Consider the following 13,522-nt stretch of genomic DNA (forward strand, 5'->3'; position numbering starts at 1 on the left):
CTTAAGAATTGAAATCGGCCTTACCAAATGGACCGATAAAAACTAAATTCGATATACGTTTTTTTTTAATTCTTAAATTCCAGTATATTTACAATTGCAGGCAAATCAGATAAAAACTACAGTTTCTATAAAACCAAAAGTATCGGGCTATACTAAAACATTGACCGATACTCACCATTTTCGGCGCGCCTCTTTATGGTCCTATAAAACCTCTAGATATCCAATTTCAGGTAAATTGGATAAAAGCTACCGTTTCTATAAGCCCAAGAAGTAAAATCTAGAAATCGGTCTATATGGGGGCTATATCAAAATATGGACCTATTCTCACCATTTTCGGCACATCTTTTTATGGTCAAAAAATACCCTTAGATTTTCAATTTGAAGTAAATTGGACAAAAAAAATAAGATTTTTATAAGACCAAGAAGTAAAATCGGGAGATCGGTCTATATGGGGGCTATACCAAAACATGGACCGATACTCATATTTTTTGGCACACCTCTTTGTAGTCATAAGATACCTCTAGATTTCCAATTTCAGCCAAATCGGATAGTAAATAAAGTTTCTAGAAACTCGCGAAAAATATGTGGTGACCTGTCTATATGGGTGCTATACCAAAACATGGACCGATTCTCACTATTTTTGGCACACCTCTTTAAGGATCTATATATATATATATATATATATATATATATATATATATATATATATATATATATATATATATATATATATATATATATATATATATATATATATATATATATATATATATATATATATATATATATATATATATATATATATATATATATATATATATATATATATATATATATATATATATATATATATATATATATATATATATATATATATATATATATATATATATATATATATATATATATATATATATATATACTTTATATGGAAGCAAAAATTCAATTTCTCTTGTCATTCCTCTAACATGCAAACTTCATCAAAAAAGACTACATCTTAAAACTCCACAAGGTCTCTTTGCCTTCACAACTATAAGTTGCCGTTTAATTGATAGATTTGCACACTACGAAACACGCACTGTTCCTCGGGTAGCAACTCTAATAGATCCTCGTTTTAAAGGATATGGTTTTTAATCAATTTTAAATGGTGATCAGGCAGTTAAAGCTTTGGAGCAAGAGATGTACACCGTTTTGTCGAAAACTCAACGGGAACAGCCAATGCCAACCACATCTTCCTAATAACCGAATTTTTCGTTTTTGCAAAACTAAATTAAAACGAAAGTAAAATCATCTGATCCGGCTGAAATTTGGTACATGGTGTTAATATATGGTCTCTAACAACCATGCGAAAATTGGTCTACATCGGTCCATAATTATATATAGCCCCCATAAAAACCGATCCCCCGATTTGGCTTGCGGAGCCTCTAAGAGAAGCAAATTTCATCCGATCCGGCTGAAATTTGGTACATGGTGTTGGTATATGTTCTCTAATGACCATGCAAAAATTGGTCCATATCGGTCCATAAGTATATATAGCCCCCATATAAACCGATCTCCCGATTTGGTTTGCGGAGCCTCTAAGAGAAGCAATATTCATTCGAGCAGGCTGAAATTTGGTACGTGGTGTTAGTATATGGTCTCTAACAACCATGCAAAAATTGGTCCATATCGGTCCATAATTACATATAGGCCCCATATGAACCGATCCCCCGATTTGGCTTGCGGAGCCTCTAAGAGAACCAAATTTCATCCGATCTGGCTGAAATTTGGTACATGGTGTTAGTATATGGCATCTAACAGCCATGCAAAAATCGCTCCACATCGGTCCATAATTATATATAGCCCCCATATAAATCGATCCCCAGATTTGTCCTCCGGAGCCTCTTGGAGGAGCAAAATTCATCCGATCCGGTTGAAATCTTAGTATAAGGCCGCTAATAACCATGCCAAAATTGGTCCATATCGGTCTATAGTTATATCTAGCCGATCCCCAATCACACAAAAATTGGTCCATATCGGTTCATAATCATGGTTGCCACTCGAGCCAAAAATAATCTACCAAAATTTTATTTTTATAGAAAACATTGTCAAAATGTTATATCTATAGAAAATTTTGTCAAAATTTTATTTTTATAGAAAATTTTGTCAAATTTTATTTCTATAGAAAATTTTGTCAAAATTTTATTTCTATAGAAAATTTTTTCCAAATTTTATATCTATAGAAAATGTTGTCAAAATTTTATTTTGCCAAAATTTTATTTCTATAGAAACTTTAAACTTAATTATATATGTATTTAATCGGCCTTTTTAGTTTAATATATACCACGTATGGACTATGTGGTATATATTACGGTGTTAGGAAGTTTTAAGATACCTTGCCATCGGCAAGTGTTACCGCAACCCAAGTAATTCGATTGTGGATGACAGTCTTCAGTAGAAGTTTCTACGCAATCCATGGTGGAGGGTACATAAGCTTCGGCCTGGCCGAACTTACGGCCTTATATACTTGTTATAATTAAATTTATTATTTATTTTTTTGTTAGTTCAAAATGTTATATGTTTTTTTTTTGTTTTAATAAATGAGTTGTAATTTTGTTTTTTATATCCTCAACCATATGATGGGGGTCTATTACCTTTGTCATTCCGTTTGTAACACATCTAAGACCCCATAAAGTATGTATATTCTGGGTCGTGGTGAAATTCTGAGTCGATCTGAGCATGTCCTTCCGTCCGTCCGTTTGTTGAAATCACGATAACTTCCGAACGAAACAAGCTATCGACTTGAAACTTGGCACAAGTAGTTGTTATTGATGTTATTGATGATGGTATTGCAATTGGTCCACATCGGTCCATAATTAAATATAGCCCCATATAAACAGATCCTCAGATTTGACTTGCGGAGCCTCTAAGAGAAGCAAATTTCATCCCATACGGCTGAAATTTGGAACATGGTGTTGGTATATAGTCTCTAATAACCACTCAAAAATTGGTCGACATCGGTTCATAGTTATATACAGCTCCCATAAAAACCGATCCCCAGATTTGGCTTGTGAAGCCTATAAGAGATACGGTTGAAATTTGGTACGTGGTGTTAGTATATCGTCTCTAACAACCATGCAGGAATTGGTTCATATCAGTCCATAATTATATATAGCCCCCATATAAACTGATCCCCAGATTTGACCTCCGGAGAAACAAAATTCATCCGACCTGGTTGAAATTTGGTACATGGTGGTAGTGTATGATATTTAACAGCCATACCAAAAGTGGTCCATATCAGTCCATAAGCATATATAGCACCCATATAAACCGATCCCGATATTTGGTCTTGGAGCCTCTTGGAGGAGCAAATTTCATCCGAGTCAGTTGAAATTTGGTACATTGTGCTATTATATGGCTGTTAAAAACCATGCCCAACTAGGTCCATATCGGTCTATAGTTATATATAGCCCTCAAATAAATCGATCCCCAATCACACAAAAATTGGTCCATATCAAGTTCATAATTGTATGTAGCCACCATATAAGCGACCCCCATATTTCAATTCTGGCTCTCTACCACGAATGAACTAAGTAACAATTTAGAAAATTATGTTAAGAAGTTTTAAGATACCACAACCCAAGTAATTCGATTGTGGATGACAGTCTTTCGTAGATGTTTTTACGCAATCCATGGTGGAGGGAACAGAAGATTCGTCCTGGCCAAACTTACGGCCGTATATACTTGTTTTTTTAGATCAATAAATTCAAATATTCACCATAGAATGATATATATATATATATATATATATATATATATATATATATATATATATATATATATATATATATATATATATATATATATATATATATATTTTATATATATATATATATATATATATATATATATATATATATATATATATATATATATATATATATATATATATATATATATATATACTTTATATGGTCGGAAATCGATATTTCGATGTTTTACAAACGGAATGACAAACTCATTATACCTCCGTCACCATTCTATGGTGAATATTTGAATTTATTGATTTAAAAAAACAAGTATATACGGCCGTAAGTTTGGCCAGGACGAATCTTCTGTTCCCTCCACCATGGATTGCGTAAAAACATCTACGAAAGACTGTCATCCACAATCGAATTACTTGGGTTGTGGTATCTTAAAACTTCTTAACATAATTTTCTAAATTGTTACTTAGTTCATTCGTGGTAGAGAGCCAGAATTGAAATATGGGGGTCGCTTATATGGTGGCTACATACAATTATGAACTTGATATGGACCAATTTTTGTGTGATTGGGGATCGATTTATTTGAGGGCTATATATAACTATAGACCGATATGGACCTAGTTGGGCATGGTTTTTAACAGCCATATAATAGCACAATGTACCAAATTTCAACTGACTCGGATGAAATTTGCTCCTCCAAGAGGCTCCAAAACCAAATATCGGGATCGGTTTATATGGGTGCTATATATGCTTATGGACTGATATGGACCACTTTTGGTATGGCTGTTAAATATCATACACTACCACCACGTACCAAATTTCAACCAGGTCGGATGAATTTTGTTTCTCCGGAGGTCAAATCTGGGGATCAGTTTATATGGGGGCTATATATAATTATGGACTGATATGAACCAATTCCTGCATGGTTGTTAGAGACGATATACTAACACCACGTACCAAATTTCAACCGTATCTCTTATAGGCTTCGCAAGCCAAATCTGGGGATCGGTTTTTATGGGAGCTGTATATAACTATGAACCGATGTCGACCAATTTTTGAGTGGTTATTAGAGACTATATACCAACACCATGTTCCAAATTTCAGCCGTATGGGATGAAATTTGCTTCTCTTAGAGGCTCCGCAAGTCAAATCTGAGGATCTGTTTATATGGGGCTATATTTAATTATGGACCGATGTGGACCAATTGCAATACCATCATCAATAACATCAATAACAACTACTTGTGCCAAGTTTCAAGTCGATAGCTTGTTTCGTTCGGAAGTTATCGTGATTTCAACAAACGGACGGACGGAAGGACATGCTCAGATCGACTCAGAATTTCACCACGACCCAGAATATACATACTTTATGGGGTCTTAGATGTGTTACAAACGGAATGACAAAGGTAATAGACCCCCATCATATGGTTGAGGATATAAAAAACAAAATTACAACTCATTTATTAAAACAAAAAAAAAACATATAACATTTTGAACTAACAAAAAAATAAATAATAAATTTAATTATAACAAGTATATAAGGCCGTAAGTTCGGCCAGGCCGAAGCTTATGTACCCTCCACCATGGATTGCGTAGAAACTTCTACTGAAGACTGTCATCCACAATCGAATTACTTGGGTTGCGGTAACACTTGCCGATGGCAAGGTATCTTAAAACTTCCTAACACCGTAATATATACCACATAGTCCATACGTGGTATATATTAAACTAAAAAGGCCGATTAAATACATATATAATTAAGTTTAAAGTTTCTATAGAAATAAAATTTTGGCAAAATAAAATTTTGACAACATTTTCTATAGATATAAAATTTGGACAAAATTTTCTATAGAAATAAAATTTTGACAAAATTTTCTATAGAAATAAAATTTGACAAAATTTTCTATAAAAACAAAATTTTGACAAAATTTTCTATAGATATAACATTTTGACAATGTTTTCTATAAAAATAAAATTTTGGTAGATTATTTTTGGCTCGAGTGGCAACCATGATTATGAACCGATATGGACCAATTTTTGTGTGATTGGGGATCGGCTAGATATAACTATAGACCGATATGGACCAATTTTGGCATGGTTATTAGCGGCCTTATACTAAGATTTCAACCGGATCGGATGAATTTTGCTCCTCCAAGAGGCTCCGGAGGACAAATCTGGGGATCGATTTATATGGGGGCTATATATAATTATGGACCGATGTGGAGCGATTTTTGCATGGCTGTTAGATGCCATATACTAACACCATGTACCAAATTTCAGCCAGATCGGATGAAATTTGGTTCTCTTAGAGGCTCCGCAAGCCAAATCGGGGGATCGGTTCATATGGGGCCTATATGTAATTATGGACCGATATGGACCAATTTTTGCATGGTTGTTAGAGACCATATACTAACACCACGTACTAAATTTCAGCCTGCTCGAATGAATATTGCTTCTCTTAGAGGCTCCGCAAACCAAATCGGGAGATCGGTTTATATGGGGGCTATATATACTTATGGACCGATATGGACCAATTTTTGCATGGTCATTAGAGAACATATACCAACACCATGTACCAAATTTCAGCCGGATCGGATGAAATTTGCTTCTCTTAGAGGCTCCGCAAGCCAAATCGGGGGATCGGTTTATATGGGGGCTATATATAATTATGGACCGATGTAGACCAATTTTCGCATGGTTGTTAGAGACCATATATTAACACCATGTACCAAATTTCAGCCGGATCAGATGATTTTACTTTCGTTTTAATTTAGTTTTGCAAAAACGAAAAATTCGGTTATTAGGAAGATGTGGTTGGCATTGGCTGTTCCCGTTGAGTTTTCGACAAAACGGTGTACATCTCTTGCTCCAAAGCTTTAACTGCCTGATCACCATTTAAAATTGATTAAAAACCATATCCTTTAAAACGAGGATCTATTAGAGTTGCTACCCGAGGAACAGTGCGTGTTTCGTAGTGTGCAAATCTATCAATTAAACGGCAACTTATAGTTGTGAAGGCAAAGAGACCTTGTGGAGTTTTAAGATTTAGTCTTTTTTGATGAAGTTTGCATGTTAGAGGAATGACAAGAGAAATTGAATTTTTGCTTCCGGAAATAGCCACAGTTGCATCTTGAAATGGAGCAAGAGTTCCTTTAGTTCCTCCAAAACATCGATTTCCTCTGTGTTCTCTTTCAACTTTTTAATTTTTTAGAGAGACAACGAAAACATCGATGGTCGTTATAAAAAATCAATGTTTACAAAAATGCCAAAACATCGATAGTAACATCAATGTTATCTCCACCTCTACTGTGTCGGCAATTTGAGAGCCATAATTCGTCCCAATTCGCACAAATCTAAACAGATTCTAAAATTATATGTTATTTCCGATATTTTATTATTATTCTTTTATATTTTTAATTTACTTATTTTTTAATTCCAGATATATGTTTCACGATGCAGAATTATTCACTTACGGGGACAATGAATTCTCCATGTCTTGGCAACTTATTATATGTGCCTTGTTGGTTTGGACCATAATGACAGTGATTGTTTTCAAATTTTTCCAAACAGAAACGGTACATCTAACTATATCAAATATCAAATATCATTTTATATTTTATAATTTAAAGCCGAAGGTGGTAAATTCGGAAAATTCGGCAATACATATACAGTGCTGTTCAAAACGTTTGCAACTAGGCCTACCATGAACCTAATCTAGGTATATCTCCCATAATAACTTTATTGTGTCGCTTTCACTTAAAAAATAATCTTTACGGAGTGTTATTTCCAAATTCTAATTGGGAAAATGAATGGGCTGTTATTAAAAATTGATATTTCACGAAAGGTAAAGAATCGTATGATTCTACCTGTTCAAAACATTTTCAACTACCTATCACCCTGTAATATTTTCTTCTTTAAAGGCATTATTTTTTGTATTTTTTACCAGTAATAGTTATAAGGACCTATAAGAAGATGGATTAAATGTAAAAAAATGGTATTGTAAGAATATCGTTAAGTTCATTGCTTAATTTGGCCATAAACTGTCGCCATAGGCCTTAATGCTCTATTTTTTTTAATAATTCGATAAAATTACCGGCAATAAGCATAATCAACATAAAAAACAAAATATCGATGATTTTAAAGTTGAGGTATCACAAAAATGAATTTCGGAAGAGTACAATATGCAACAAGTATATACGGCCGTAAGTTCGGCCATGCCGAATCTTATGTACTCTCCACCATGGATTGCGTAGAAACTTCTACGAAAGACTGTTATCCACAATTTCTAAATTTTTTATAAATTGTGAGTTAATCCATAGGTGGTATATATCAGACAAAAAAGTTATGTACAGATAAGTCTACAAATAATTTCGAATCGATATGAACTTTTTGCACGATACGTAGAGAGCCAGAATTGAAATATAATAATTATGAACTTGGTATGGACCAATTTTTGTGTGATTGGGGATCGATTTATCTGAGGGCTATATATAACTATAGACCGATATGGACCTAGTTCAAGAGGCTCCATCCAAAATCAAATCTCGGGATCGGTTTATATCGGGCTATATACACGCAAAAAAATAATTCCTTCCTCCCAAACGAAATTTTAGACAAACAAAGTTCGTTTCTCATTTGCTTTTCGCTGTAAGGAAGTGTATTTGGAAGAACAGTATATACTTTTTGTGATAAACGTTTATTCTTTTCCAGGATGTGAAAACAATTTCATAAAGACTATCTCAAAAAAAAACATTATTTTCTTGCTAATTGCATTGTCCCTCACATCTTTCTCACATCCACGAGGATTTTTAGTTCTTAACACCTTTTCCTGTAATACCAACAATGTAGAAGAAATTATACGATTTTATAAATTTTAAAATTTTTTTTACCTTTCGCCTGGACGGAGAATCGAACCGCGGACCATGCACATTGTAAGCCAACACACTAACCACTGAGCTATGTACCTGTTATGGTCATCAATAGATAAATATCCATATAAGTTATATTTATATAGCATAGCTTGCGGCGCCCACGAACCGAATAAACAAAGTTTATTTAACAGAAACAAACATTTAGTTTGGCACCGTGGAGCAGTGGTAGCTACGTCCGACTCTCATGCCAAGGGTCGTGGGTTCGATCCCTGCTTCGGCCAAAGTTTTTTTTTTGCTTTTTTTTTACATATATTCCAGATATATTCGGAAGATTCCGAAAAAATGTTCAACATTACATTGTACTATATTAAATTTTGAACTGTAAAATGTGTCTTATTAAAGACCTAAAGTCAGAAAAGAACAGTGTTTGATATAAACGAAATGGACTGTGTTGTTATTTCAAAAATAACTTTTTTTATTGAAACAATAAAAATTTTGAAACAAACGAATTTTTTTGGTGATAAAAGTTTAAAATTTTCGAAGCAATTCAAAAAACTCTAACAAAAGAAAAACGTTTTCGGTACACGTTTTCCAAACGTTTTTTTCTTTGCGTGTATGATTATGGACTGATATGGACCACTTTTGGCATGGTTGTTAAATATCATATACTGCCACATCGTACCAAATTTCAACCGAATCGGATGAATTTGGCTCTTCCAAGGGGCTCCGGAGTTCAAATATGGGGATCGGTTTATATGGGGTCTATATATAATTATGGACCGATTTCGACAAATTTTTTCATGGGTGTTTGAGGCCATATATTAACACCACGTACCAAATTTCAACTGAATCAGATGAATTTTGGTCTTCCAAGAGGCTCCGGAGGACAAATCTGGTGATCGGTTTATATGGCGGCTATACATATTAAGGACCGATGTTGACCAATTTTAGCATGGTCATTAGAGCTCATATACCTACACCATGTACCAAATTTCAGCCGGATCGGATGAAATTTGCTTCTCTTAGAGGCTCCCCAAGTCAAATAGGGAGATCGGTTTATATGGGGGCTATATAATTATAGACCGATGTGAACCAATTTTTGCATGGATGTTAGAGCGCATATACTAACACCACGTACCAAATTTCAACTGAGTCAGATGAATTTTGGTCTTCCAAGAGGCTCCGGAGGTCAAATCTGGTGATCCATTTATATGGGGGCTTATATAATTATGGACCGATGTGGACCAATTTTTGCATGGTCATTAGAGCACATATACCTACACCATGTACCAAATTTCAGCTGGATCGGATGAAATTTGCTTCTCTTAGAGGCTCCGCAAGCCAAATCGGGGGATCAGTTTATATGGGGGCTATATATAATTATGGACCGATGTGGACCAATTTTTGCGTGATTGTTACAGACCATATACTAACACCATGTACCAAATTTCAGCCGGATCGGATGAAATTTGCTGCTCTTAGAGGATCCGCAAGCCAAATTTGGGGGTACGTTTATATAGGGGCTATACGTAAAAGTGGACCGATATGGCCCATTTGCAATACCTTCCGACCTACATCAATAACAACTAATTGTGCCATGTTTCAAGTCAATAGCTTGTTTCGTTCGGAAGTTAGCGTGATTTCAAGAGACGGACGGACGGACGGACGGACGTGCGCGGATCGACTCAGAATTTCACCACGACCCAGAATATATATACTTTATGGGGTCTTAGAGCAATATTTCGATGTGTTACAAACGGAATGACAAAGTTAATATACCCCCCATCCTATGGTGGAGGGTATAAAAACCAACTGCGTCTCGAGTTATAAACAGTAGGGTAGCGCGCCTTCAATTTTCACAAAAGTACCTTAAATGGCCTCAGGAGCAGTAAATATGTGCTATATTTTCCGACGACTCAAAATTTAACTTGCCTGGATCGGATGGTAGAAATTTAGTACGAAGGCTGCCAAGAAAGCCTTAATCCAAGAAATGCAAAAAGTTACGTCAATCATGGTGGGACCAATATTATGGTCTGGGGATATTTTTCTGGACAAGTTATTGGCCCGATTTATAGAGTCGAGGGTATTATGCTGTCGGAAGTCTACAAAAACATTTTGTCTCATGTGATATTGCCGTAAGCATTCCGGAAAATGCCGTCCGCATCGATTATTCAGCGCGATCATGACCCCTAGTACACGTGTAACGGGGTAAAACAATGGATGAAAAATTACGGGTGCTTGACTAGCTTGTTCAGTCGCCTGAAGTAAAAAAGTCATAAAACAATCTTTGAAAAAATGTAAACCGAAATTTTTGGTACGAAATGCAAAAGGCTTACGAAATCTATTTGGACCTGAACCATAGGTTATCATTGACCATTTAATCCTAACCAATGGCAAAAAGTTGCGCAGAAGTAATCAAATGGCATGGCTTTAGTATCAAGTATTAACATTAAAAGTTACAAAACCATTATTTATATGTGACACTTAATATTAATTGCAACTGTTTTGAACAGGCGAAAACTCCAATTTTAAAATAAAATTCCGTTATTTCCTTGAATCTTTCAAATTGACATAGTAAGCAACAACATTGCATTAAAATTTTGGTTTTAATATTTTTATTTTCATTATAACTACGGTTTATTTTTAACAGTAAATATGGTTGCAAATGTTTTGAACAGCACTGTATATGGGAGCTATATCTAAAGGACGATGCAATTTTATTGATTACTTTGTGCCAAATTTGACGACGATCGGTTAAAAAAGAAGCGCAAGGTGACCCCATTTGTCGAAATAGGGCGATACATATATAACAGGTTGGCTGATAAGTCCCCGGTCTAACAAAGAAAAACACATTTTTTGTCAAAATTCGTTTTTATTATTCAACATAGTTCACTTCAAGAGCGATACAACGATTATAACGACCTTCCAATTTTTTGATACCATTTTGGTAGTACTCCTTCCGTTTTGCCTCAAAATAGGCCTCAGTTTCGGCGATCACCTCTTCATTGCAGCCAAATTTTTTCCCCTGCGAGCATCCTTTTGAGGTCTGATAACAAGAAAAAGTCGCTGGGGGCCAGATCTGGAGAATACGGTGGGTAGGGAAGCAATTCGAAGCCCAATTCATGAATTTTTGCCATCGTTCTCAATGACTTGTGGCACGGTGCGTTGTCTTGGTGGAACAACACTTTTTATACCCTTCACCACTACTGTGGTACAGGGTATAATAAGTTTGTGCATTTGTATGTAACGCCAAGAAGGAGTAATCATAGACCAACCTTTTAGTATACGGATCGGCTTAGAATTAAATTCTGAGTCGATTTAGCGATGTCCGTCTGTCTGTCTGTCCGTCTGTCTGTCTGTCTGTCTGTCTGTTGATGTATTTTTGTGTGCAAAGTACAGCTCGCAGTTTTGGTCCGATTGTCCTAAAATTTGGTATAGGGTCCTGTTTCGGCTAAAAGACGATCCCTATTGATTTTGGAAAAAATCGGTTCAGATTTAGATATAGCTGCCATATATATTTTTCACCGATCTGGTCATAATTGGCGTGTATATCAACCGATCTTCCTCAAATTCCGTACATCCGAATATTTTATGACTCTCGAAAAACTTGCAAAATATCAGCAAAATCGGTTCAGATTTAGATATAGCTCCCATATATAGCTTTCGCCCGATGTACACTCATTTGCCCACAGAGGCCAATTTTTTGCTCCGATTTAGTTGAAATTTTGCATAAGGAGTAGAATTAGCGTTGTAACTATGCGTGCTAAATTTGCTTGAAATCGGTTCAGATTTGGATATATCTCCCATATAAAGCTTTCGCCCGATTTACACTCATATGACCACAGAGGCCAATTTTTAACTCCGATTTAGTTGAAATTTTGCACAGGGAGTAGAATTAGCATTGTAGCTATGCGTGCCAAATTTGGTTGAAATCGGTTCAGATTTAGATATAGCTCCCATATATATGTTTTTCTGATTTCGACAAAAATGGTCAAAATACCAACATTTTCCTTGTAAAATCGCCACTGCTTAGTCGAAAAGTTGTAAAAATGACTCTAATTTTCCTAAACTTCTAATACATATATATCGAGCGATAAATCATAAATAAACTTTTTCGAAGTTTCCTTAAAATTGCTTCAGATTTAAACGTTTCCCATATTTTTTTTTTACTAACATTGTGTTCACCCTAGTGCATTAGCCGACTTAAATTTTGAGTCTATAGATTTTGTAGAAGTCTATCAAATTCTGTTCAGATCGAGTGATATTTAAATGTATGTATTTGGGACAAACCTTTATATATAGCCCCCAACACATTTGACGGATGTGATATGGTATCGAAAAGTTAGATCTACAAAGTGGTGCAGGGTATAATATAGTCGGCCCCGCCCGACTTTAGACTTTCCTTACTGGTTTCTTCTTCATATGGGGCCGTTTTGCCGTGATTTCGACCTTCAAACGCTCCAATAACGCCATATAATAGTCACTGTTGATGGTTTTTCCCTTCTCAAGATAATCGATAAAAATTATTCCATGCGCATCCCAAAAAATAGAGGTCATTACTTTGCCAGCGGACTTTTAAGTCTTTCCACGCTTCGGAGACGGTTCACCGGTCGCTGTCCACTCAGCCGACTGTCGATTGGACTCAGGAGTGTAGTGATGGAGCCATGTTTCATCCATTCTCACATATCGACGGAAAAACTCGGGTGTATTACGAGTTAACAACTCCAAACACCGCTCAGAATCATCAACACGTTGTTGTTTTCGGTCAAATGTGAGCTCGCGCGGCACCCATTTTGCACAGAGCTTCCGCATATCCAAATATTGATGAATGATATGACCAACACGTTCCCTTGATATCTTAAAGGCCTCTGCTATCTCGATCAACTTCATTTTATTGTCATTCAAAATC

At 35.4% G+C, this 13,522-nt stretch overlaps 1 protein-coding gene across 1 annotated transcript in view; it reads left to right on the top strand.

The window, feature by feature from the left end:
* LOC142226565 (sodium- and chloride-dependent neutral and basic amino acid transporter B(0+)-like) overlaps positions 1-13,522 on the top strand; it is a 34,421-nt gene that overhangs the window by 12,191 nt on the left and 8,708 nt on the right. Inside the window, exon 6 of the mRNA XM_075296645.1 lies at positions 7,182-7,317. Coding sequence (XP_075152760.1) covers positions 7,182-7,317 — 136 coding nt within the window. The remainder of the gene's footprint in view (positions 1-7,181; positions 7,318-13,522) is intronic.

The sequence above is a fragment of the Haematobia irritans genome, chromosome 2 (assembly GCF_050003625.1).
Source record: "Haematobia irritans isolate KBUSLIRL chromosome 2, ASM5000362v1, whole genome shotgun sequence".
In the NCBI taxonomy this organism is placed as follows: Eukaryota; Metazoa; Arthropoda; class Insecta; order Diptera; family Muscidae; genus Haematobia; species Haematobia irritans.